Below are 25,962 nucleotides of genomic sequence, written 5' to 3' on the forward strand. Positions count from 1 at the left end.
ACTCATAAACGGCATCAAACTTCGGGATAACTTTGAAATTATTATTTTTTAATACAAGAGCACTCACGGGGTGCCAGACTTTCGGATTTTAATAAAAGATGAAATTTTTTCTATGTGTCTCCCTAGTACAGGGACTAAGAATGATCCCCACCCATGAACCTGAGGCAGCGATTGCTTTGGCAGGTAACAGGTAGCAATGGTGTATAAAATTGCAACTCAAATTTATCATAAAATAAAACTTATTTTTTATATTTGATTCATAATAATATGGATATAAATATGGAGAGATTGGCCCTTAATCTTATTAAAAACGTAATATTTAAAAATATAACTGCAGCAAAACAAAAGAATATAGCCGGGAAAATTTATTTATTTCAAACATACACACATTATCTTTGCAGGCTATGCAAATACGAAATTTACTCGTAGTATCAGATTTGCATATTTTTTATTCTTTTGAAAATTGAATTATTGTTACCAGCAGAATTGTTGGGTTAGCTTTTTAACTCATCAAGAGTTTCTGAAGCAAAATATGGCCACATACTTCGTCCGAACAAGCGGCTCAAATTGTAGAACTGTGCTGCTCTACGGCGTAGAATCTTGGACGATGACAGAGGTTTATTATTCAGAAAGTCACATTTATTTCATTACAGTAGAAAATATACGGTTTGTTTACGAATTACAATACATTACACAAGATTTTAATTGTTGTTTTTATAATTAGACGCAAGTCTGCCAGCAAAAATCACTTGGAATTGTTACCCGAATTTGATGATACTGGTTATGAAAGTATCATCAAATTCGGGTAACAATTCTAAATCCAACCCTAGAAATGATTTGGGATATGAAGTGAAAATAAGGAATGGGCAATGAATCAAAACGTTTAGACTTTCACTAATTAAAAGTATATACCTAGTATAAAGAGTAACTGACAAATTTATTAACAGAAGAAGCTTTCTCACAAATTGGAGCAAAGGATTAGGGAAAAAGGAAATTAGAAGGATTTTATCAAATTAGAGTTATTGAAACACTAGAAGAGTTTTTTACAATAGACCTCTTTATCTTCATCATCTGACGAAGAACAAGAAATGCAAGTGGAGTTCTTGAAATCGTTTTCTAATTCTGAATAAGGTTTTAAATATGATTGAAATTATATATAATAAATTAGTACATAAAGTAATTTACGATAAATTATTTTCCATAACATATTTATTTAAGCACCCGACGCGCCGAAAGCGATGTATGCTTTATAAGGCTTTGTAAGGGTTATCATACACGAAATGAGTAAAACGGTGAAATACCAGTTATAATATGTTTATTTAAAGAATTATAAGTTCATTACAAATATTATGTAGACCAACATCGTGTTTTGACATCTAAGTTATATTATTTTCCGAACAGATTATAAAAGATTTTTTGTATCAGATCAGTAACATACATTTTTTTTGGTTTTTGTTTTTTACATTTTTTGTATCAGAACTGTTCACGCCATCCAATCACCTTAGTCCTCTCTGTCCTCATTTTCTGTCCCAACCGCACCCGTTCCTTAAACACCACTCTCTCTCTCTCTTCAATATTAAAGTGTGGAAGGAGGGGACTATGAGACTTGCGCCCGCGCCTCAGAGAGAAGCCACTACCGCCGTCGCGAGGTCACGCTTGCTCACTTCTATTACTGTGTTTCCGCTACCGCAGAGTACTGAGTACTAATCACCGCTTAATATTCTATACGTGGTCTTCTCCCACGGAGACAAGTGAAGTGCCTGAGGACTAAAGGTGAGTGGTGTTTCCCATATTTCTTCTTTTTACGCCGCATTCCACTTGCCCCTCGGCCCACCTTTTCTTGATCTCCGCCATTACATTGTTTGGTCCTTTTCGAGCCGCGATATACTATTTTAGTTTGTTTCAAATCGCGATTGATTTAATTTAATTTAAAATATATATATTTTTGTCATTATGGAGACTCGTAAAGCGGCTTCTGAGAAACAAGGCGCTAACAGTTCGCTTGAAATTGATCGAGCCGTTTTAATTGCAAAACGAGACAATTTATTTTCACGTGTACAAGACTTGTACGATAGATCAAAGAAAACCTCGCAGGAGGCTGACATAAATTCTTTTTTATCGGGTATGATATCAATTGATAATATTCGGGATTCGTTTTGTGAAACAGTGAGTAAAATAAATGTTATTGAATTAACTATTAATCCCTTATACACTGTCAATTTTAATTGCATAAATTCATTTGAAGACATGTATTGTCACTGTAAATTCATTTTTGAGAAATTTAATAAATTTGTTGTAGGTAGGAATGATTTATCTGATGCAAACCAACACCAACGCAAATCGTTTCACTTACCAAAGTTGGAATTAATGATTTTCAACGGTGATGTCATTAAGTGGCCGTTATTTTACGAATCCTTTAAACGTACCATTCATGAAAATCCTGATCTTTCAGATCACGAACGAATTCAATATTTAATAAGTAAATTATCTGATTCGGCCCTCTCTGTTTGTGCAGGTATAATTCCAAATGCTGAAAATTATGCTTTAATTTGGCAAACGCTTATAAACAAATACCATGACAAACGAAGTTTGGGTTCAGCTTATATGCAAAAGATTCTAGACTTCAAACCGCTTACCACCGCTTCACATAAAAATTTACAATTGTTTCTTGACAATTACTGCACCGCAATATCAAGTTTAGAATCATTACAATTAGAAAATTTAGCTGATTTTATATTACTATATTTATCATTGAAGAAATTAGATTCTAGTACAATTCGTTCCTTCGAATTACATAATATTAACAACCCTACAATACCTAGTTATAAGGATTTAATTGCATTCGTACGCGAGCATAATAGAATAGCTCAGCATTTGGATACTACTCGCACATTCGATAACAAACCGGTTTCTTCGCGTGCGTTTGTGTCGCTTACAAAGAAGCGGTCTAATTGTTCATTTTGTAAACGCATCGATCATTTCAATTTATATAAATGTAATTCATTTAACGAATTGTCTATAGATGATAAATACACTTTTATCAAAAACAATAAAGGGTGTTTTAACTGTTTAAGTTTATCGCATATGTTACATAAGTGTAAGTCTGCATGGAATTGTCGTAATTGCCGCATGAGACATCATTCTACGCTGTGTCGTAATGCGACTGTTTCTCAAGAAAATATGCACGCTAATAACTTGAATCGCATGAGCAATGCAACTGCGCAGGTTGCTGGGCCTCCCGCTAATAATACACTTAATTTACCTCCACGCAGCGACAATCAGCCGATTAATAACTCAAATATTTCACTTTGTAATATTCGGCCTGCTATTTCCGAAAGTAATAATACATGTTTATTAGGTACGGCGCAAGTATATATATATGATTTAAATGGTAAACCACATACAGTTCGTGTTTTAATTGATTGTGCGTCTCAAAGCACTTTTATAACCATGAAATGTTGCGAAAGATTAAATTTAAAGGTTACTAAATTTTCGAATAAGTTTGTAAAAGGTATAGGTTCCGCTTCAAATCCGATAATAGGAGAAGTTTCTACCGTTCTTTCTTCTCGGATTAATAATAATTCTATACCTTTAAATGCCTTTACTATAGACAAAATAACAGACTGTTTACCGGTGGCACAAGTTAAAAAGTCTTCGCTGAAACATTTAAACAATATTACTTTGGCGGATGAAAATTATTTTCATCCGTCAGAGATAGAGATACTTATTGGTGCACCGCATTACGCCGATATAATGTTGTCGGGTCGTGTTACTGGCGCACCTGGCACTCCTACCGCTTTCGAAACAATATTCGGGTATATTATCATCGGTAACGTCCCCTTATTGGGTTCTGATTGCACCAATAACTGTAACAGTTATACCGCTATTTCGCTATGTTCTATAGTAGAACAACCGCAGTTAGAAAATTTAATTAAAAATGAAAAATTTCTCCATGTTGCGGGTGATCAAAATCCTAGTGATTGTCTATCTCGCGGCTTATCACCCACTGCATTTGTAAATCATTCTACTTGGTTCACTGGCCCAAAATGGTTAGAACTGGAGTCATCTGAGTGGCCAATTACATCTCTAAACTCTGAAACAGCTGTTGATATAGAAGAAGAAAGAAAAATAGTCTCTGTTCCTGCTACAGTGTGGAGTGATCCAGACCCAATTTTAGAACTGTCTCATCGAGTTTCTTCTTGGTTATTGTTTCTCCGTACAGTGGTATGGATATACCGTTTTCTAAAAAGACTTCCTAGATCTACTAATATCTCTGCTGACGATATTAGTTCTGCTGAAATACAGATATTTAAGGTTTTACAAAAGGTATATTTCTATGATGTCATCCATAGCCTTAAAACTAGTGGCCGCTGCTCGCGTTCTATTCAACGATTATGTCCCTTTCTAGATGCTGATGGGTGGATAAGGGTTGGTGGTAGATTAAGAAATGCCAATCTTCAGTATGATCAGCAGCATCCTATTTTGTTACCGCGAAAGGACAGGATAATTGAGTTAATTATTTCCTATTATCATCGTCATAACTGTCACGCTGGTCCAGTCACTTTAATGGCGATTCTCCGACAACGTTATTGGATACTATCGTGCCGCAGCATAGTGCGATCAGTTATACATAAATGTAACTTTTGTTTTAAAGCAAATCCTCATCCTATTATACCGCTCATGGGTGACTTACCAGACTATCGTGTAAACGAATCTAAAGCTTTCGTCCATACCGCTGTAGACTATGCTGGTCCTATTTCAATAATTCCTTATCGAAAACGTGGAGTCCGCTCTATGAAGGCTTATCTTTGCATTTTTGTTTGTATGGTGGTTCGAGCTGTACACGTTGAGCTTACTACAGACCTTAGTACCAGTTCATTTCTTTCTGCATTCAAGCGATTTATTGCGCGTCGTGGCGCTATTTCTGTTCTTTATTCAGATAATGCAAAGAATTTTGTTGGAGCAAAAAATGCATTATCAGATATATTTACACTTACAAACTCGATTGAATTTCATGATACATTTGCCACTGAGCTTGCAAATAATCGTATACAGTGGAAGTTCAATCCTCCTCGAAGTCCTCATTTTGGTGGCTGTTTCGAAATATTTGTTAAGGCTTTTAAGAACCATTTGCGTCGTGTGGTAGGTGAACAGTTACTAACGTATGAAGAAATGTTAACTGTTCTTACACAAATTGAATCAGTTATCAATTCTCGACCGCTTACACTTTTAAGTGAGGATCCATCTGAGCTCACAGCTTTAACTCCAGCTCACTTCTTGATGTCATCACCAGTAAAATTTATACCCGCTAGAATGAAAGTAGATGATGAACCAGTTTCACTTTTAAAACGATATGCGTTGTTGGATGGTATGATACAATCATTCAGTAATCGATGGAAATTGGAATATCTCCATTTGCTACAGTCGAGAACAAAATGGAATACACAAGCCAATCCTGTCACAATAGGTACAGTTGTAGTTATAGTGACAGATAACGTTTCTCCACTTTCTTGGCCTTTGGGAAAGGTAATGGAAATTTATCCCGGAAAAGATGGAATTTGTAGAGTAGTTTTAGTCAAAACTGCAACGGGAATTTATAAAAGGCCTGTTGTGCGTTTATGCCCATTACCGAACCAATAAAACTGCCTACAAAACCGCTTACAAAACCGCTTTAAAACCGCTTACAAAACATCTTACAAAACCGCTTACAAAACAATTTACAAAACCGCTTTAAAACCGCTCGATCAACCGCTTAATACACCGCTCTCCAAACTGCTTTATGAATCTTTTACAACCCGCTTTACAAAATCGCTTTACAAACCGCTAAACAAACTCATATAGTTCTATGATCTTTTTTACCAATCGCGAATATCAATTTTCTTTTCTCATTGTTATTACTATTATTATTTTTTTTTGTCTTTTTATTATTATTTCTCTTTATAAAAAACCCAAAGGTTTTTTAGGCCGGGGGCAATGTTCACGCCATCCAATCACCTTAGTCCTCTCTGTCCTCATTTTCTGTCCCAACCGCACCCGTTCCTTAAACACCACTCTCTCTCTCTCTTCAATATTAAAGTGTGGAAGGAGGGGACTATGAGACTTGCGCCCGCGCCTCAGAGAGAAGCCACTACCGCCGTCGCGAGGTCACGCTTGCTCACTTCTACTACTGTGTTTACGCTACCGCAGAGTACCAAGTACTTACCGCTTAATATTCTATACGTGGTCTTCTCCCACGGAGACAAGTGAAGTGCCTGAGGACTAAAGGTGAGTGGTGTTTCCCATATTTCTTCTTCTTTTTTACGCCGCATTCCACTTGCCCCTCGGCCCACCTTTTCTTGGTCTCCGCCATTACAAGAACATTAAAATACATTTTTTTTTGGTTTTTTGTTTTTTACGACACATTTTTTTTTAAATAGATTAAACAAAGAACATGCGGCTGAAATCGAGCATCCTGTCCAAAACTTGAAGCCGTTGTGGTCTCATCTCCAAGTCTCTGTTGTTGAATCTGTCGCCGCTGTGAACAAAAAATTCCACTCCATTTTATTAACCAGTTTCACCTTGCACCAACTATTTAAATTATTTATAATTGTTTATATTATATAGCTTGGCCGTAGTTAAAAGGGATATAGCTTTGAATTATTATGTTTTAATGACTTACGCTGTGAGATGTTTGGCACGAGTACAAGCAAGATGGGCGTAGTACGTGGGCGTGGGATATGACACAGAGCGAGTACAGCGCGAGTATAAATGACACAGATAATAGGTCAACTGCTCTACTTCCTCTATGGGAATGTTGCCATCGTTGCGCACCCCATAATAACGAGTAGGACGGGCCGTGCCTTTTATTGCATAATGGGATACCTGAAATATTATAATGAAATTTGACAAATATGAAATTAAAAATATATAAGAAAAGCAATGTGACTTATGCAGCATTTTTTATATATTAATTCAATTTTTTTCTTTGATATTAATTCATTCTACCACTCTACCAGAATCAAACAAACACGCTTATATAGTCTTGTCTCATTCTAACGCGTACCGGCTTCACCGGCCGCGCTTACTACGTCATCGGTCTCGTCAGAGATGTGAATACGCAGTATGCGTTCTGTCCCGCTCTAATGCACCTGATCTACGTCACCGATCACGCCAGACCGATGTGAGAGATAGTATGCGTTCTGTCCCGCTCTAACGCGTATTGATCGCACCTATATTTCATCATCGGAGAATTTATTGATACGGACGCCACGCTCAAAGCCCGTGATAAAATCTATGCAATAGCTTAAAATTATATAAACTTAAATTTCAAATAAAATAATATATCGACAGAATCACACATATAAAATAAAAAGGAATTAAAAATGTATTTGCTAAGAAAAACATTACCATGTAAAAGTCCATTTCGCTGTTGTGCACAATGTCCTTATCAACGACAGTTCCAGGACGTACGTTCTGTGCGTTGTTCGCGCCCAAAAAGAATCTGAAATATAACGAATACAAATTACTCGGATATCCCCGGCTCAATACCATTTATAACAGCATTTGTATATGTGTGCAGACGTTTTCGGCAACAAACACCGACCACGCTACATTATATAACACACACACACCACACACACACACACACACACAAACTTAATAAGCCAAACTGCCCAAAAAATGCACTATTTCTCGCAAACCTTATTCTCAATTCAAAATTATTAAACGATCCAAAACGTTATACATCCCCATCAGTAAGACGTTCATAAGTGTACATTATGTTTCCTATATGTATAAATGGCTTTTGATTTGTTTGATTAATCTTAAACAACGCATTTCACACGATGTTGAAGTTGACAGTTTCGGACCGAAGGAAATAAAAAATCATGTTAGCAAATGAAGAGAAAATTGCGTACAAGAATCACAGATAACTACAAAAATCAGTTTGGAAGAATTTGTGTACTTTGCTTTTTTTTCACTTAACATCAGGTGAGCCTCCTGCCCGTTTGCCCCCTGTTCTATAAAAAAAAACATACAGACGCGGTCATTTTATAACATGTAACAATATAAATACCTAGTGTGATGACGCTTTTGGACTAATAGGAACAAAACCTCAGGCTTCACATTACACCCCGCAAGACGTTCATACGCCCTGTAAACGGCCACCAACTCACTATCCATCACCTGAAAGTATTTCATAGAAAAATGTATTGATAAACTTATAAACCTCTTAACTTTTAATAAAACACTTTTTTACGGATTATAGTTATGTATTATTGTATTTAAACTTATAATTATTTGGACATAATTTTAAATTTAAACCGACGTTTCGCGTGCTTTACAGCTCTTAACTTTAATAATAGCCGAACATTCACAATAATCAGAAATATTTAACAGGCTATCGATTACATAAAATTCGCAACAAATACGGTCGATTACTTATTGAATTTTATACCGATACTTAAAGAATGCTCAATTAATAAAATGAAAATAAATAATTTGATGTGTTTAAGATAATTAAGTTGGGGTCAGCGGTGAATCTCAAAAAATAATAGTGTGTACTTATGGATACGCGTTACAAGTATGGAAAAAATAACTTAAATGCAGTAGTGATAAACAATAAATATTAAAATTAATCAAAAAGATTTTATTGAAATAAATAAATTATTAGTAATTACTATCACCGTTGTATATGAAATTGATTTAAAAACACCAAAATAATATTTATTTATTCACTGTTTAATTTTACTGTTATGAAACACGTGTTCTAAATATAAAAATACTAGAATATACAACTTAAACATAGCTATAGATTTCCATGCCACCTAGACCTAACTTTACGATGTCGAATTTAGGTGTTAGTGTGCGCGCGCATCGTAAAAATTAACTCTTATCATTTTTCTCCATCGCGCCAAAAAAACTTCGAAAAAAAACAAATGTAAAAATTTTGATCAATCTTTTAATTACAAAAGTCCTCATGTAACTAAGTACGTGTTATTTTGAACTATTGGCAATTAAAGAGATAACTTTTTAAAATCGAAAATCTATTGTCTCTGGTTCTTTGTTTTTGTATAGCAAGTTTTAACATTGTACCAGTTTCAAGTAAAAGTTCCTTCAGTTTCAATTTATTGAGAGTCGACTTTAAATCCAATTAAACTAAAACCTTGACTCATATCTTAAAACGTATTGGATTTGAAGATTTTTCTGCTTTATTGATCTTCATCATCCAAGAGAGACCTTTGTCTGCTCCATCATTGTAATTTAGATCTAGACCCAAAACTAGTGTGAGTCGACCAGTTAACCTCTGGCCCAAAGGAATATATTTCTAAATTGAATTCCATCTCTAAGATTAAATATTTAATACCTGAGAGAATTGTCCTTCAGAAACCCCATCACGGAAGATAAATATTTTCTTCGGGAGAGTGTTTTGATGCTTTTTGTAGACTTTTAAGTGTTCCACCATCATATTTTCGAATTCGACGATCATTTCTTTCTGTAGATAAAATAAAAACTTGAAACTTCATGGGATTTGAAATGCTTTATAAAAATAAATGTTGCGTTATTTTAGTTCGACAGTAATCTAGCTACTTAATATTAAAAGTGTATAATTTTTCAGTAATACATATGAGTTAGCATAATGGCTTTTTACCCTTAACCCGTTTTATCCACAAAACACGGTAATTCTGCTTTAGTCATTGTTTTATTAAAAAATAAATCAGTATTGTCAACCTCTTTAGGTCTTTGCCTCAGATTTCTGAATCTGTTTCATGATCATTTTTAAATCTAATAGGCAGGTAGGTGATCAGCCTCCGGTGCCTGACACACGTCGTCGACTTTTTGGGTCTAAGACATGTCAGGTTTCCTCACGATGTTTTCCTTCACCGTTCGAGCAAATGTCAAATGCGCACATAGAAAGAAAGTCCATAGGTGCACAGTCGGGGATCGAACCTACGACATCAGGTATGAGAGTCGCACGCTGAAGCCACTAGGCCATCACTGCTCTCATTGTTTTATTAAGGCCATATAAAATTAGAAGAGCAAAGTTCATTCACCTCTGTCAAATCAACTGGAATGTGTGATATGAAAATATATTTTTTTCTATTTGCGAAACAAAAGCGCACTATATAAAAACTTACCTTTGGAGTTTGAATACTCAATTCGATGTTGTATTGGAAGCATTTGGTGTCAAAAGATGCGGTCACCGCTGCAATACTTGGTATGTCCGTCTGTATACAAAATAGTTACAGATTTTATTTTAATCAAGATTACTATAGTTTCATATGATCATTATTCAATCATCAATCCTATTTATGCGTGAAATATAAAAAATAATTTTAGTTAAATTATTAGATTATTCAAGCAATAAATATTTAAAGAAAACACTCTTTTACCGGTTTGAAGCTATGTATTATAGTAAACTTATAATTCTTTAAACATAATTTTGAATTTAACCGACGTGCGTGGTCACCGTGACTGAAGACAAAAGGTGTTAAATGTCAAAAAGTATCACAGCTGTAGAAAAAGTTGTATTATCTGTATTTATTTCCCCGGAGTTGGTATCCACTAAATATTTACATATTATTAGAATTTCTACTTCATAATACACAAAGTAAACGAGTAATCATGGAATGTATGTAAATTTATCACTATTTGCTTCGTAACCTAGAATCTAGATTTATAAATGTTAATTATTGTTTATATTTCATAGTTAATCTTTACAATGTTTTTACCTGTTCCGGCGATGGATGGGTCACATCAGCTCCTACCACCATAACCCCACCGCTTCTAAGACAGGCAGGCTCGGACGCAGTGCCAATTGTTTGATTAACACCCATCAATTTTGAGTTAACCTAAAAATAAACTAGAACTAAAAAAAAGAATGGCGGAGAGTTTATTGCCAGTTCTCGTCCGTTCTACGCACTTGATTTGAGAACTGTAATTAAAAAAAAACTAACTCTCTCCATAGTAGCTTATCGTTAAAAAAGATTTGACAAATAATAGCGAAGAAATATCGAAAAAAAAAAATTAAACTAATTAAAACAATAAAATTAAAATTTTACCTTGAGCAATATATTTCGTATGGTCTGTTCGTTCATACGCCTCTCTGCTGTCTGATCTTTAATGCACTGTGTCAAAATACCCACTTCCAACTCCGCCATTTTTTTCACCTAAAAGAGTATGAAAATAGCATTTTTTTTTAACTTTTTTTAAAGCCATTAAAAGGCCAAACTGAACATTTGTTAGAGGACGAAAATTTATTTATGGAACATGAAGGGGGGGGGGGATCAATACAAGCGTAAGTGTGTGGGGTTGGCGAACTGTCCTTCGGCCGCTTTCTTGGAAAAAGGGATGAAAATACGTTTTTCACTTTATCTCCTAAAAAATATTCAGCAAATGTAACATTCCCTTGGACTAAATTATTTCTGTATGAATCTTGGCATATTTGACGGCACTCTAGACGAGTTTGTGACCTTAGATAAAAAACATGGACATAACTACTCTTTCTTAATATATATTTACTAAGTATAAGCTGGCTCATATGATGTTAAGTGATATCGCATGGATACTCTCAATACCAGAGGGCTCACGAGTGAGTTGCCGGCCTTTTAAGAATAGCCTTGAATGGCCTTGAAATACCCTAAGTCAATTGTTTCGCATCTGACGTCCGATGATCAGTCAGTATTTGATGTGCCTTAATACTGCTAAAATTAAAAGCTACATGTGTCAACGGGGGATGGAACGATGTATGATAGGGGAAAAAAAAGAGACAAAATAAAAAATACGGCACTAAGGACAATAACTAAGGTAACAAGATGTTACAATAACAATCAATAAACTAAAGTAGAAATGGGCGGGACACACGGCAAGAGGTACAGAAAAGTGGAACAAAAATCTACGTAACTGGTGCCCAAGGTACAGCAAACGCAAAAGAGGGAGACAATTCAGAAGGTAGATAGACAACATTAAAAGAAACAGCAGAGAGAAATGGCAGGATTTGGAGGCCTTTGCCAAAAAAGGGCACAGGGATACACTAGAAGAGGATTAAAATGGAAATTTGTGTAAATGTTAATATAATGTATCTAAATAATTATAAACCATGCTAGAGCCAAAAAAAAAGCTATTATTATTAATACTCTTAAAATTTATTCGCCTTATTAGGCCTAGTTCGTGTCAGCTTAAATATTCCATACCTTTTGGTAGAGATCCCTTATCCATGAACTGACGATAACAAAGAGGAAGTTGACGTTGGCGTCTGATGCTCGACGGAAGACCGTGAGCAACTCATGGGCCTTCACATTGAAGTTGGTCAAGGCTGGATCTTGTACCAACATACCCATTTGGCGACCCACACCTTGAATCTGAAAAGGATAATCTTTATATGAACCACCAGTTAATAAATTCCCAACTGCCTAGCCTAGAAACTATATGGGACTATATTTATACCTTTTTAATGATGTCATGGCATTGCAGTCTATTAGGGTCAATTTCAACTACCAAGAAGCCCCAAGACCGAAGAGCGCTGGGCTTCAGCAGTTTCTTTTGCATCCAAACTCCCTCCCTGTATTTTAAATATAATATCTCATATACATATATATATGTTACAGTCACAGTGATTAAATAGATATTATACATAATGACTGGTCATTATATATAATAACAAAATTGACTAGACAATATGATAAATTAATCACTTCATCCGGATATTATTCATAATAGCGAGTCAAAGTTAGCCAAAGTAATAAATACGGTCTAACTGACTTGTTACCCCTCCCGCTCTTCATCCCGCTGCCGCGTCGCGTGATCGCCAATGAATGTCAGTTCATTTTAAATATTTTATTATTGTAGTCTTCAACGATAGATACCAAATACTTGTATTAATCTGTTATTTTTTGTTGTTTTTAATGGCTAGTAAGCTTTAAGTTTACTTTATAAAGTTTAATTACATTATAACAATGTTAATTAATGTAGAATTATTATCTATGGCAATGTCATTTTAATTCTTAATATAAACCTTAACAGTACCTACTTGTTTATTACATTATCCGAGTCTTTGAAGATATTATATAAAATTGCTAGTTAATGTGATTAATTCCGTGTCAATTATCACTTTATCTAAATTGAGTAGACATTATAAATAATGGCTAGATAATATACATAATATCCAGATTAATTACTTTGGCTGTAACATATATATATGCATATATGTATGCATACGCGGTGCATATATTATAGGAAATAACGTTGAATGAGTATTCTGATATTCATTGGAAAAAAAGACCGATAAAACAATTCAAAAACTGGAAACACGAATTTAATAAAGTTATTTAAATCCTCAGATTTCTGAATCTGTTACATGATCATTTTTAAATCTAATAGGTGATCAGCCTCCAGTGCCTGACACACGCCGTCGACTTTTTGGGTCTAAGACATGTCGGTTTCCTCACGATGTTTTCCTTCACTGTTCCAGCAAATGTTAAATGTGCACATAGAAAGTCCATTGGTGCACAGTCGGGGATCGAACCTACGACCACTGGTGTAAGTCGCACGCCAAAGCCACTAGGCCAAGACTGCTCTTAGTTATTTAGTTAATTAAAAAAAATATATTATAATGTTTACAGGTATCACTTATTTCACGTCATTAAATTTGAATGGGCATCCCTTCTCATTGGCAAAGAAGACAGAGGGTGTGGACATATGTTTTATTTATTTATTTACACTTCGTTGCTAAAGAAATACAAACAACACAATATATATAAATTACAAGGGATGCAACGGGCGGCCTTATCGCTAACAAGCGATCTCTTCCAGGCAACCCTAGTAAGAAAAGAAATAAATATATATATATGTATAACAAAACAATCGAAACAAGTGCAAATATGAAGAAAAATAGAGCGAACGAAATAAAAATAATAGATTGTATACATACATATATATAGTGAGTGTTTTCTTGGTTAATAATAAATTCTACATAAATATCAGTCCGGTCTATATACTTTTGAAATTACAATAATTACTGGAGAGCCAAAAATGGGTGGAGAGCTGGGGTCCCACTTCAAATAGTTTTAAAAATCCCCATTGATTGTGTGTGCTACAAAAGTTAGTAGTTAGTTCTAAGAGGGCGGGTCACCAAGTAACTAGCACGACTTAGGGCCTGTTTCACAATGTCCGGATAAGTTCCAAATAAGCTATTTATTACTTATTGGTAGGATAAATAGTATTTTTGCGTTTCACGACTGTCAGATAGCGCTATACGTCATGAAATTCGAAGTATCTTATTTGGAACTCTTATCTTTCGAATAATTTATCTGTTGCATAGCTATTTGCCACTTTATCCATACATTGTGAAACAGGCCCTTAATAATCTAAGTTAATCTTTCATGTTAGTTTTTTCTCTAAAACAGTTAGTTTTATCGAAGTAGATCTTAAAATTTTATACTAAAATAGTCCTTTATACTTTTTTGGGATCGATGGGGATATTTGTAATGGTAAACCCCAGCCCTGCACCAATTTTTGTCATTTGACTACTATTTTTATGTCTAAATTGACCGGACTATTATAAACAATTTTGATATAATACACTTATATTAGCGTTATACACAAACGTGTGTAAGATTTTCAGTCTGATAAGTCATCATCGGACGTTAAGGCAGAATACGAATCCATCCTTATCACTTGGACGTCCGGCGTTCCACATCTGACCGTTGCTGGGCCGAATTTGGGCATTTATAGTTTTACTATTGTTTTTTGTTTTATATACTATTTTAAATTTTTTCATAGTAATGTAAATAATGTAAGAATTAATATAATAACAGTTTGATTTCAATATTGGTATACCTTGGTCTTATGGTCCCCTCGCCAACATTCAAAACTGGCGCGTGCAAAACTTTTGCGTCAACTTGGTAGAAGTCGTTTGTGATCTCCAATCCAAACTCCTTGAAATATTCGTTACTCGAATATTTCATCTGAAAAACATGAAAAAATATTTACACAAAAAAATACTTATAAGTATATAGAGATAATATATGTTTAAGAACAATAGGGTACGTTGATTTTCTTAGAAGTAAATCAGTAACTTTTATACACATTGTCTATGCTTGAAAACGAAATGCAGTCTCTACGATTCCAACATTATTATTGAGAGTGGCGGAGAGTTTCTTGCCAGTTCTTCTCTTCCGATCGCCGCTTGATTTGAAAACTGGCATTAAATGTAAAATTAGAAGCATTCAATGTATATTTCTTTTTTCACGTTCATAAGTGTAAATTATGTTACCTACATGAATAAATTATTTTTGATTTGATTTGCGCAATTTTTTTTGTATGACCAGAAACTTTACAAAAGTAAAAATTATAAAACAATTTATTATATATATATAAGCTTTTAATAGCAATTTTCATTGACTTACGTCTCTAATAACTTCTTCGATCTTTCGCTTTCTGTCACTAGGTGGTGTTGCCGCTTCACGAACCATTTTCGCCAGTTGTCTGTCATTCAACTGTCTATTAAGGGCCTATAATAAAAGAGATTTTAGACCGTATAAACAAATTAATAAGAAGAAAAAATAAACCGAGTTATCAGAATTTGATTAATAATATATTTTAACGGTGTAACGTAATGATAAAATAAAAAAACGACTGAAATATATATATATATATATATATATATATACTAGCTATAAGAGAAAGGGAGAAAGAAAGTGTGCGCGCACAGCTCTCTCTTGCTCTTACACTGTGATACAGACGATAGGCCTGCAGTGTGCTTAGATATACGGAACTTTGGCTATGAGAGGAAGAGAGAAAGAAAATGTGCGCGCGCACTGCTGTCTCTTGCTTATATCCCCCACTGAACTTCCGTTCGCCTTGCCCGATCACACTTTTCGTAACGTAAGAAATAACTTTGATGATACGAGCTAGGGGATGGGATAGAACATGCCGTAGAATCTCTTCAAGGGATTATTTCTAAATAAATCAATAAGGAATTTCAAAACACTAATTAACAGGAAATTACTCGCTAAAATTCACTATTAAACAATACTGTCACTAATCACTTTAATAACGAACACTTAACACAGTATTTTATCATTTGTGTTCATTTCATGTAAGACAAATTTGCACGCCATCTATAGCAGAATATGCGAAGTTTAGATTGTACTAACAATTTTTTTTTTCAAAGCAATTATTTATATCAATATAAGTGTTATACTTGTACAATTAGATAAGTTCAATAAAATATTGCATGCTACTATTTAACTTTAATGTAAATGTAATATTATGTGCAAAACCGCCCAAACCATATGTTATACATGAAAATAGATTGTGCTAGTAAAATTAACGCGTATTATGTAAGTCAAGATATATAACATTGTGATAGTACCTGTCCATATGAAACGTGTAATAACTCCATTGGGTAGTATATCTCTTTATCTCTGGGTCCAACCCAAACACAATTAATGTTTGGATAGCGGAGCCTGAAAAAACCAAATACATACATATATAAATTCCAAATTATTCTAAAATTAATAAAAGTTTACTTGTTCATTTTTTTTAAGTTAACTTTGGCGCGTATGGGAAAAATGATGAGTAAATTTTTAGATGCTTGTGCACACCGTCACAAAAAACCGACACCATGAAGTTAGTATAGTCAACATTTATATATAATAAAGATAAATAAACTTTATTTAACTAGATAATTCGATATAATAATCCTTTCAATATTTTTTTTCTATTGTTAGTGTCGTTGTAGTTTTCTCTTGTTACGCCAATGAAGTAAAACTTCTACTCTTACACACTACTCTACTTCTTCTGTACACAAATACACACACGTTTTGTTTTTCTTCATGACACACTAACAATACAGAGAGGCATAAACATAACTTACTAATTACAAGTTTGCACTGGATATAGTCTAGTGAACAAGTTCAAAAACGTGAAAAATGTTAAAATTGCTTAAATGTCAATATTTTTGAGAAATAAACAAAAAACGAAATATTATTTTTTTCATCTTATTTTGTTAAAAACAATTGCAATTTTTAACCTGCACCAAAATTCTCAAAAACATTTTTCTAGAGGTGATTCCGAAATGAATGAGCTCGCATCGCTCATATTGTTAGGACCTTTATCTCTATTTTTCACGTTTTTGAACTTATTGACTAGACAAATATAAGAAAAATGACAATCTAATACATAAAATTCTCGTGTCACAGTCTTTGTAATGTAAAGAAAATGTAAATAAAAAAATTCACAGAAAAACCTAAAAAGTTTTCATTCCGAAAAAACAAACACCTCTGGGGTAGAAAAATGTTCCATGTTGGTATGCACTAAAAATGTGGGCTAAGTATATATATATAAAATAAATCAGTGACGCTACAACCTCTTTAGGTCCTGGCCTCAGATTTCTGAATCTGTTTCATGGTCATTTTTTAATTTAATAGGCAAGTAGGTCCTGACACTCGTCGTCGACTTTTTTTGGGTCTAAGACATGTCGGTTTCCTCACGATGTTTTCCTTCACCGTTCGAGCAAATGTTAAATGCGCACATAGAAATAAACTCCATTGGTGCATGGGATTGAACCTACGACCTCAGATATGAGAATCGCACGCTGAAGCCAACACTGCTAATATATATATATATTTATGACCGTATTAAATCAACAATTTACCTATATCCCTTTTCAGAGAAGTATTGCTCAACGGTTATATTCCGCCTCACCCCCTTATCGTCTTGCATTGTGAATTTCAGGGCGTTCGGAGGCGGTTTGAGGTCATTACAAATAAATTCACGCTTTCTGAATCCGGTCTTAGCGTCACCAATTGTTGCCACCACCTAAAAAGATTTTAATAAACAACGGATTTACTCAAATAGCGATTAAGAGTAACGGAAAGTTTCTTGCTAGTTCTTCTTGCCTACCCTTGACTTGCAAACTGGTTAAAAGTAAATGTAAATTTACAATTAATTAATTTTTTAACGTTCATAAGTGAGTAGAGTAATCTATGTTTTTGTTGCCAGCATTTAAAATATTAAACATTAAAATAACATTATAATTAAGGACTTAGGGTCCTTCAAGAAAAGAGTGTACAAATTTTTAAGAGGCCGCCAACGCACTCGCGAGCCCTCTAGTATCGAGAGTGTCCATGGGCGGCGGTATCACTTAACATCAGGTGAGCCTCCTGCCCGTTTGCCCTGTTCTATAAAAAAAAAATTCGCCATATATTGCCATACACAATTCTTGTGTTTATAATGAGTTATGTTATAATATATTAGAACCAAAATATTAAGAAGTAACGAATTTCAGCATCTATTAGCTGTAAAAATCAAAGCTATTTAAAACATTTAACGGTTGGCAATATGAAATTCTGCTAACATTATGAGGCATAGAACTAAAGTTAGGATTTTTTAATATATACCCTTAAACCACGGATAAATTTCAGAAACAGTTCGCATTCCATCTTACGCTGTTTTTCAATAGGACTGTTTGCATTCAAACGGAAGTCATTTATGTATGTGTCCACTAATGGCTGTGACTTCGGAAATCCTTTATGGGCAACTGAAAACAATTTTTATTTAATTATTCACAGCACAATTGTCGCAGCCAACTAGCTTAATTAGCTGTTCAATTAACAGCCTAGCCGCTTAATACATTTAGTGCTCTTTCCTCGGATCCGAGTGTAGCGCTGCCGCCCACTCGGATCCGTGCGAGAGTCCCGTTCATTTCTTTAAAGTAATGCCATCCCTATCTTTCGGCTCCGAAAAATTATGTTTTTAATCAAAAATTATAATATTATTTCCCTAAACTGGAATATATAGTACTAGTTTCAGAGAAACTGGTTCAAACACGCACGACTTAATATGAAACGATTATTACATATTATTTTTCGTTTTATTTACATAGGATTACCACTTACACACTTGTAATGCAAAATTAACAGACAAGGCGAATTTCTTTTTAATTTTTATACCAATTTTTATTATAGATTTAAATAGAGCAAATTATGTCAACAGAAAAGTGTAATTAACATTACCGAGTCAGCAATTATAGTTTTGTAGAAAATTAAGGACTTTAACATGTGCATACATGTATGTTGTATGTTCTTACCATCTATATTGATAAACGGCCTGGAAGTAAAAATGGCCGACTGGAACAAACCAGTCCACATTTCAAGACCATCTCCAAGGTCGATAGGGTTCTTGGGGCGCATGAAGTATTGACGGCTGGCCTGTAACATAATTACAAAATAATGTAGAGTAGCGTAGACGAATACTGCTCCAAGGTGACCGGCACTGTCTTTAGCATTTAAAAGTACTACTGATAGAGATCAATTGTGCTTTGGTGAAAGCTTAAATGTCTTATTTATAGCTTCTTCTAGATCCTGGATCGCTAAATTTTAGTCCTTCGAGCCGGAATTATTTTCTTTGAAATTTTACATGAACTATATATAGTGTCAACATTTGAAAAAAGATCATTAACATAGTTCGCTTGCATAAAATAAATAATTTTGATATTCATTAGGCTACTAAAATGTTGGCTTAATGTTACAAAGTTTTGCTATGTCGTAAAAAACGGAATACATGAATGTGGGTTTACCTTTACCATAGTAAAAGGAAAAACATACCTTCACATACTTTTCGAGGGCTCCTTGACGCAAAACAACATCAATACAATGAATTGCTTCAGTTGGAGGGGCTAACGATGTCCCATCACGCATATAACTGAAATTAAAGCCAGGGCCAGGTTAGACTTAGGTTTCAATTTTATACATATCCCCTTTGAGAAATGTGGGTACATATTTTAAACCTGAAAACCTATTGTAAACCTTACTGAACCTGTTTTGATGAAACTTTTACTTTCTCAATGTGGAGGATTTTTTAGTTCCTAAGAAATTTGTAGACAAACAAATAGATGATCATATTTAAGCATCTAATTGTAAGAATGTCACACACATTAGTCTAACTAAGAACTTAATTTTGTAAATTTGGTTTGATAGGGAATAAAAAATTTATATTATAATTGAAGTAGGCTAGAAAGGTGAAAGTTTTTACTCTTGTCAAAATTCAAATCCAGATATCTTTTTCATGCCTTAGCATCATTTATTGGTAAAATCGAAAAATTTTGTCTAAAAAATAAATAAAAAATTGTAGGGGTGGACCACCCTTAACATTTAGGGGGATGAAAAATAGATGTTGTTCGATTCTCATTTGAATGAAAATCGGTCAAGCCGTTTCGGATGAGTTCGGTTACTAACCCCGTGACACAAGAATTTTATATATTAGATTCTCTAGGTATGCCCAATAGGTTTATAATTAGCATAGTTTTAATCGAAAATCATTACTTTAATATAGCATACCTAACCACCAATACTAAACCGGTGGGCTACTGATTTTAGCCCACCGGTTTAGTATAGTATAGTATACAAAACACTGTTTTATCCAAGGTTAGAGAGATAAGATAACCTGAACCTAAATCATGAACTATTGTTCTAATGTCAGTATATCACATACGCAATTTGATATGGTAACAATTAAATATATAATACCTCAAAATCGTGCCCAAATCTACCGTTCCAGTCAATTTCAATCCAATTTCATATTTACAAGTTTTCCCGTTGTCATCCTTGATTTCAACCTGCAAAAGAAACATTAGAATTAATTCATTATGATTAAATTTAATAGAAACATATGGTCATTCTAGATAAAGCACTGTAGTAATGAAATAGTCTAGATAGACGCAGCCAAAGACAAAAGCTGTTATATAATATATGTAAAAAATTTTGTGTCAAATTTTAAGCATAATATATTTTTACGATACTACACAGTTTTAAATCCTTTTTTTTTAATATATTTTTTTAATGTTTTAAATTACAATTCATGTAAATGATTATTCTATTTTCCAATTAGGTCCAAGTTCTTTTTTTGCATTTGTAATCATTACTTTGTACTTTGTAAAAATATATTAACATTGATGCTATATATAAAAACTTACCTCAGTTTCAAAGCGTTCATCTGTAACCTTTAAGAGAGGTTTAAGTGCGTAGCAATTCTTCATTTGGTCATATGCAACTATATGTTTTGGATAATACTTCATTTTCATTGCTTGGAATATTCTCGACATAAATTTTTTCGGCCTGTCAGGCTTTATTGCGACGTCGTAGCGATGCTGAAATAGACACATAAAATATTGTGTATATTACAGTCCATCAGTTGAGGAATTATTTTGACTATACTAACATACATGATGATACAGTCAAAATGTATTATAACGACATCGAAGGGACTCACATTTGGTCGTAAAAACTAATGGTCGTAATAGCCGACGATGTTTTTCAAGAACCTTTAAAGTATCTGACTTTATTAGATTGTAATCTGAGATCAGATCATGACAGTCGATCGATCTGCTGATTGTTTTTAATCTAATATCTAAGATCACCACAAGACTGTAAACAATCTTTTACAAATTGGTACTTAGCTACCAGGAGATAATCTGAAATTAGCAGAAGTTGCGGTAGATCGCCTTCTCATTGGTCTGATAAAAATCAGACAATTATATTCTATAATATTCACATAACAAAGGTAGAGCATAGAGTGGAGGTAGCATCTGATTGATGTATTGGTTTGGAAATTTCAAGACTTCAATATTAAGGACTATATAAAAGATAATGTTTCTAAGAGAAAGTTGCCAGTTGATACTAAAAAAATATTTTTAACTTTAAAGCAATTTTGCATGCCTATGTAGTTTATTCGATTTTCATAGACATTCACAGTTAATCATATAAGTGGTGATGTATGAACTATTATATATATATATAAAAAAATTCTTGCCTAAACAGTTTTCTTTGCTTGTTTTAAGTTAGAACTTGCATCGACATGGGTGTGCAAATTTAGTTTTTAAATTAGTTAACTTATAATTAAATATACTTACAATTATTAGTGGCTTTATACTCATGGGGAGATAATTAGTCAGAACTCTCGTAGCATCAGCAGGTACGGGAACCCTAGCCCGTATTTTTTTCGGTAATTGGAACCGGCACACCACCGATGTTGGTTTTGAACTTGGTGGACGTTGTTGTTCAATTGGTACTTGGGACGTCGATGGTCTCACTGCTCTTGGTGCTTGGGAAATCTGAGGAGCACTTTGGCTCTGTGGCACTGGGGCCATGGGTTGAGGTGCTTGCCAGGGTCCTGGGGGCCTTGCCGCGGCCTGGCGTGTGGCTCCAACTTGGGGATCACTCTGGCCCCAGACTGGGACTGGGGCACCTGGAGGTGAAATTAATGATTTTAAGAAAAACTCACGCAGATAAGATACATAAGAAATATATTTATATACACTAGGTACTGTAAAAGATGCAACACAATTTTTTATAGTGTTCAAGTTGTAAGAACTTTGTAGGACGGATGATAAGTACACTGGTTGGAGCTAAACTAGCGAACATGAAAAACATTACAAACAAGGCAAACGGTTATAGCAAATACACACAAATACAATATTATAGTACGAGTGAATATGATGTCACTACAAAGTTATACCTTACACTATGTGTGTGCATCCTTTAAAGTCTCTGCTATGGAATTCACTTCCCATCCCTATTCGCTTAGCTCCTTCTCTATCTTCCTACAAATTCTTCAGTCTTAAAACTTCCTATTCGAATTTCAAAATTTAAGTTTCTGTAGCATGCTATCGTACGCTTGCTACATTACATTTACGGCGATCGAGAAAACAAGAACAAAACTTAAAGGTTAAGAAATAATATGGCTATTAGATGAAGAGGTCTGGTACCAGGTACAGGATATTGAGCAAATAATATAAGGGATTTACCTCTACCCCTACCGGCCTGTGGCGGTGCACCTCCACGGCCACGTCCACGGCCACATCCAGCTGAAGGTTCATCAGCCTGAGATGCAGGACTTGGTTGACCAGGCCCTGCAGCTGCTTGAGATGGGTTTAAAGGTTTTGGTGCTTCTTGCGACGGTGCATTATTTTTCTTCTTCCTAGGTTTCCTAGGACCTCCAACACCCAGCAGTGAAAGACCATCGCCTTCAGGTTCTGCCTCTTTCTCAGGTGGTGGGTCTGCTTTCGTAATTTCTTGAGTAGCAATAGCTGATGATGTGGAAGGTTGATCCTCCAGGGACAGCAATCCTAAGCCTCCTCCAATATCCTCAGACTCTTTTTTTCCTTTCTTTTTACCTCCTGGAATACAGATAAATTGTCCATATTAATAAAAGAATTTCTTTAAAATTATGCATATTTTTGTTATGAAGGTCATCAACGGCAGCAAAAAAAAAGTCATCTACATGCACATAAGTTTTCAAGATGGTGTATATAGTGAATAAATTATAATTGTATATAAGGGGGCAAATTTATATAATAATTATTATATTGTTACAAAAATATTAATAATATTTAAGATTGATATTTTATACGATAATTGGCGTAACGCCTACATATACCTACTTAGCCATGAACTGCGATACATACCGAGTGAAATAGTTTCTGATAAATACAATAGTTGGTGCTGTAATCGTCTCAACTTCATACTTATCTTTACCAACAAGGATGTTGTCATTTCGACAGTCAAAGTGTCTTCACTAGGAAGAACTTCCTACAATGTTGTATGTTTTCCTTCATGTCTATCGATTTTATTTGATGTAAAACTGTCATATTGATGTTCCTCCAGAAAACATACAGCATTGTATAATTTAAAAATTATGGTACCCTGAGGGAATTGAATTCTATTCTCAGAGAGATATAAAGACTTTATATATAGCTGTCATTATTAATAAAGTATTGATGTTGTTAAGTGCCAACATTATTCTGTCTATCTCGAGTATTAGCAAATCAACAACAATCATTTATCATTTATTCAATTAATTGTTGTAAAAGGAATAAAGCAAGCAAAATTATATTTAAAACCCTGGGAACCCATGAAGAAACGGTCAATTAGCTGATATCTTTGTTTATAACAGCTGACATGCCGTATTGCTGACACCACACTAGGACAACTCTATATGTTCATTTGTACTAAGTCATTTTTAAGAAGTGTAAATGTCTTCTTAAATGTTGAAAAACAACATTTTTCGAGAAAAAAAATATCACAAGATAATACATCCCATGTTATGTTAGTATGTCTTTTAGTTCTTTGCTGCCTCAATATAGAAGTATAAAATGGTAAATCTTTAAGATAAATATATGCAATATTGCTATTAATATTATTATCTATCTTACCTCTACCCATGCTGATGTTTTCTTTTAAATCTGGAAAAGTATTTTTAAATGTAACTATGATATCTCAATAAATATACACAATTTCTACTGCTTGCATTTTCAAGTACATTCCATATAATGTGTCAATTTTTGCCTATGTGTAATAAGTGTAATATACATTATACACTGAAATTAAGAGTTTAAAATCTATAAGTGTGAATCATAACAACTTATGGGATGTTCTATATTTTTATAAATCACAACCCATTTTTATCTTTGTTAAATTGATATATTTCTTCACAAACAACGGTAATTAATTTATATTCTTATAGAAACGCTCAACAGATTTGATAATATAATTACATATCCCTTTTTTATTATTATATATTTATTGTATTGGCATCAAAACAACGAATAAATCTACGAACACGAAAAACTTAACATACAAATAATAATATTGTAAAAATTTACCTACCAAATAAACAAAATTTTCTTCTATCCCAGTTTACAATGGAGATATTGATTATGTTGAAAATTGAAATGAATGATATTTGAGTTGATTTTAAACACAAAACTCAGCTCAATCGTAATTGGTATTATAATTAGTATTTATTAAGATTGCATATGGTAATAATAACAAATAGCAAATCTGAATAAATTTTTAATACAAACTTTTTAACCAATTGCAATGGATATAAATAATATAAATAATATAAATATAATATATTATATTTATGTTTAAACTGCCAGTTGTCAACCTATCAAAATATTGCGTCAGCTATATGTAACGGGGTCTCCCCTAACAAAAATCAATTATCTAGAACATTCGATTAACAGAAATTACTTTAGTCTTTATAGTATATAATAATTATAATATTGTAATATTAAAAGACATGATTGATTGATGATGGGGTTTGGATTAGAATATATTTTTATATCTACTTATATTTTTGTTTAATAGCACAGATTAAGATGATGTGCTAAAGTCTGACAAGCGAGTCGTGGGAACTGGGATGTGATTTATTTCGAATTGTTCATATGGCCATACGGCTAGGTACCTGTCAAACTTTTAACTACATATTTAGACTTAAATCTTAACGTTAACGTCTTGCTGCTGTTGATATGGTGAGATTATTGTTAGTTTTTGGGCCAAAAATTTTCAAAACCCTTATTCAAACACGTCTCTCATAATGGACCTCGGACGTCTTAGGAAACATAATACAAATTTTATTTTTAGGTAAAATTTATATATTATGTGTTCCGTTTGACGTCCGAGGTCCATTATGAGAGACGTGTTTGTTATCTCCTAGTGGCTTGTAAAGTTATATAATACAACTAAAAAACGCAACAACGAATCATGATGAAATAAACAATACAATCTAATTAAAGCCTTAGCTTTAGTACCATTTAATAAATATGGTAAATAAATTTTCATTTTTTATAATGAAGTAGAAAACCTGGCTATTCATTAAGCGGCCGAAAATCCTACTGAGAAAGAGACTTTTCCGATCGAGTCTCAGCATTCCGACTATTATTTTCTAGATTATCGACAATAATATTTCTTATGTACTTTCATGACGCCACTTTGCCTTAGCAATAATTTAATTTATGGGAAATCTTTCTAAAAACTTTAGCGAAGCTACACCTAATCAACTACGCGGCGATGATTCGATACCCGATTCCAAAGGGTTTTCTTAACCACGCTCCCAATAATTGCGGGGGTAGCTAGTCTTACAGGATCTAATAAATAAATAAATTTGTCAAGGAGCCACGCCTATTATTAGAGACGGTTA

The 25,962-nt window shown here is 33.8% G+C and overlaps 2 protein-coding genes across 3 annotated transcripts; one reads left to right on the forward strand and one right to left on the reverse strand.

The window, feature by feature from the left end:
* Window positions 1–1,298: 1,298 nt before the first annotated feature.
* On the reverse strand, window positions 1,299–24,791 carry LOC110992282 (protein argonaute-2). 2 transcript variants are annotated; one of them, XR_006750657.1, is made up of 24 exons: window positions 24,645–24,791; window positions 24,191–24,220; window positions 22,784–23,155; window positions 21,890–22,224; window positions 20,954–21,127; window positions 20,508–20,596; window positions 19,587–19,683; window positions 19,070–19,190; window positions 18,381–18,520; window positions 17,636–17,799; window positions 16,352–16,445; window positions 15,384–15,488; window positions 14,815–14,942; window positions 12,424–12,538; window positions 12,171–12,338; window positions 11,040–11,147; window positions 10,710–10,829; window positions 10,116–10,205; window positions 9,344–9,472; window positions 8,054–8,163; window positions 7,387–7,480; window positions 6,659–6,861; window positions 6,358–6,514; window positions 1,299–1,479 (listed from the first exon to the last, which is right to left on the reverse strand). XR_006750657.1 is itself a non-coding variant. In XM_022258035.2 (23 exons), the coding sequence occupies exons 2-23, from the start codon at window positions 24,198–24,200 to the stop codon at window positions 6,418–6,420; spliced, it is 3,063 nt and encodes a 1,020-aa protein (XP_022113727.2). In that variant the 5' UTR covers window positions 24,201–24,220; window positions 24,645–24,791; the 3' UTR covers window positions 6,221–6,417. The 2 variants fall into 2 exon arrangements, 1 of the variants encoding a protein (XP_022113727.2); XM_022258035.2 differs by lacking the exon at window positions 1,299–1,479 and having other exon boundaries at window positions 6,221–6,514.
* Window positions 3,754–5,640, forward strand: LOC123689837. The gene has a single exon (XM_045631515.1). The coding sequence runs from the start codon at window positions 3,754–3,756 to the stop codon at window positions 5,638–5,640; it is 1,887 nt and encodes a 628-aa protein (XP_045487471.1).
* Window positions 24,792–25,962: the final 1,171 nt, after the last annotated feature.

Source organism: Pieris rapae, chromosome 15 (genome assembly GCF_905147795.1).
Source record: "Pieris rapae chromosome 15, ilPieRapa1.1, whole genome shotgun sequence".
In the NCBI taxonomy this organism is placed as follows: Eukaryota; Metazoa; Arthropoda; class Insecta; order Lepidoptera; family Pieridae; genus Pieris; species Pieris rapae.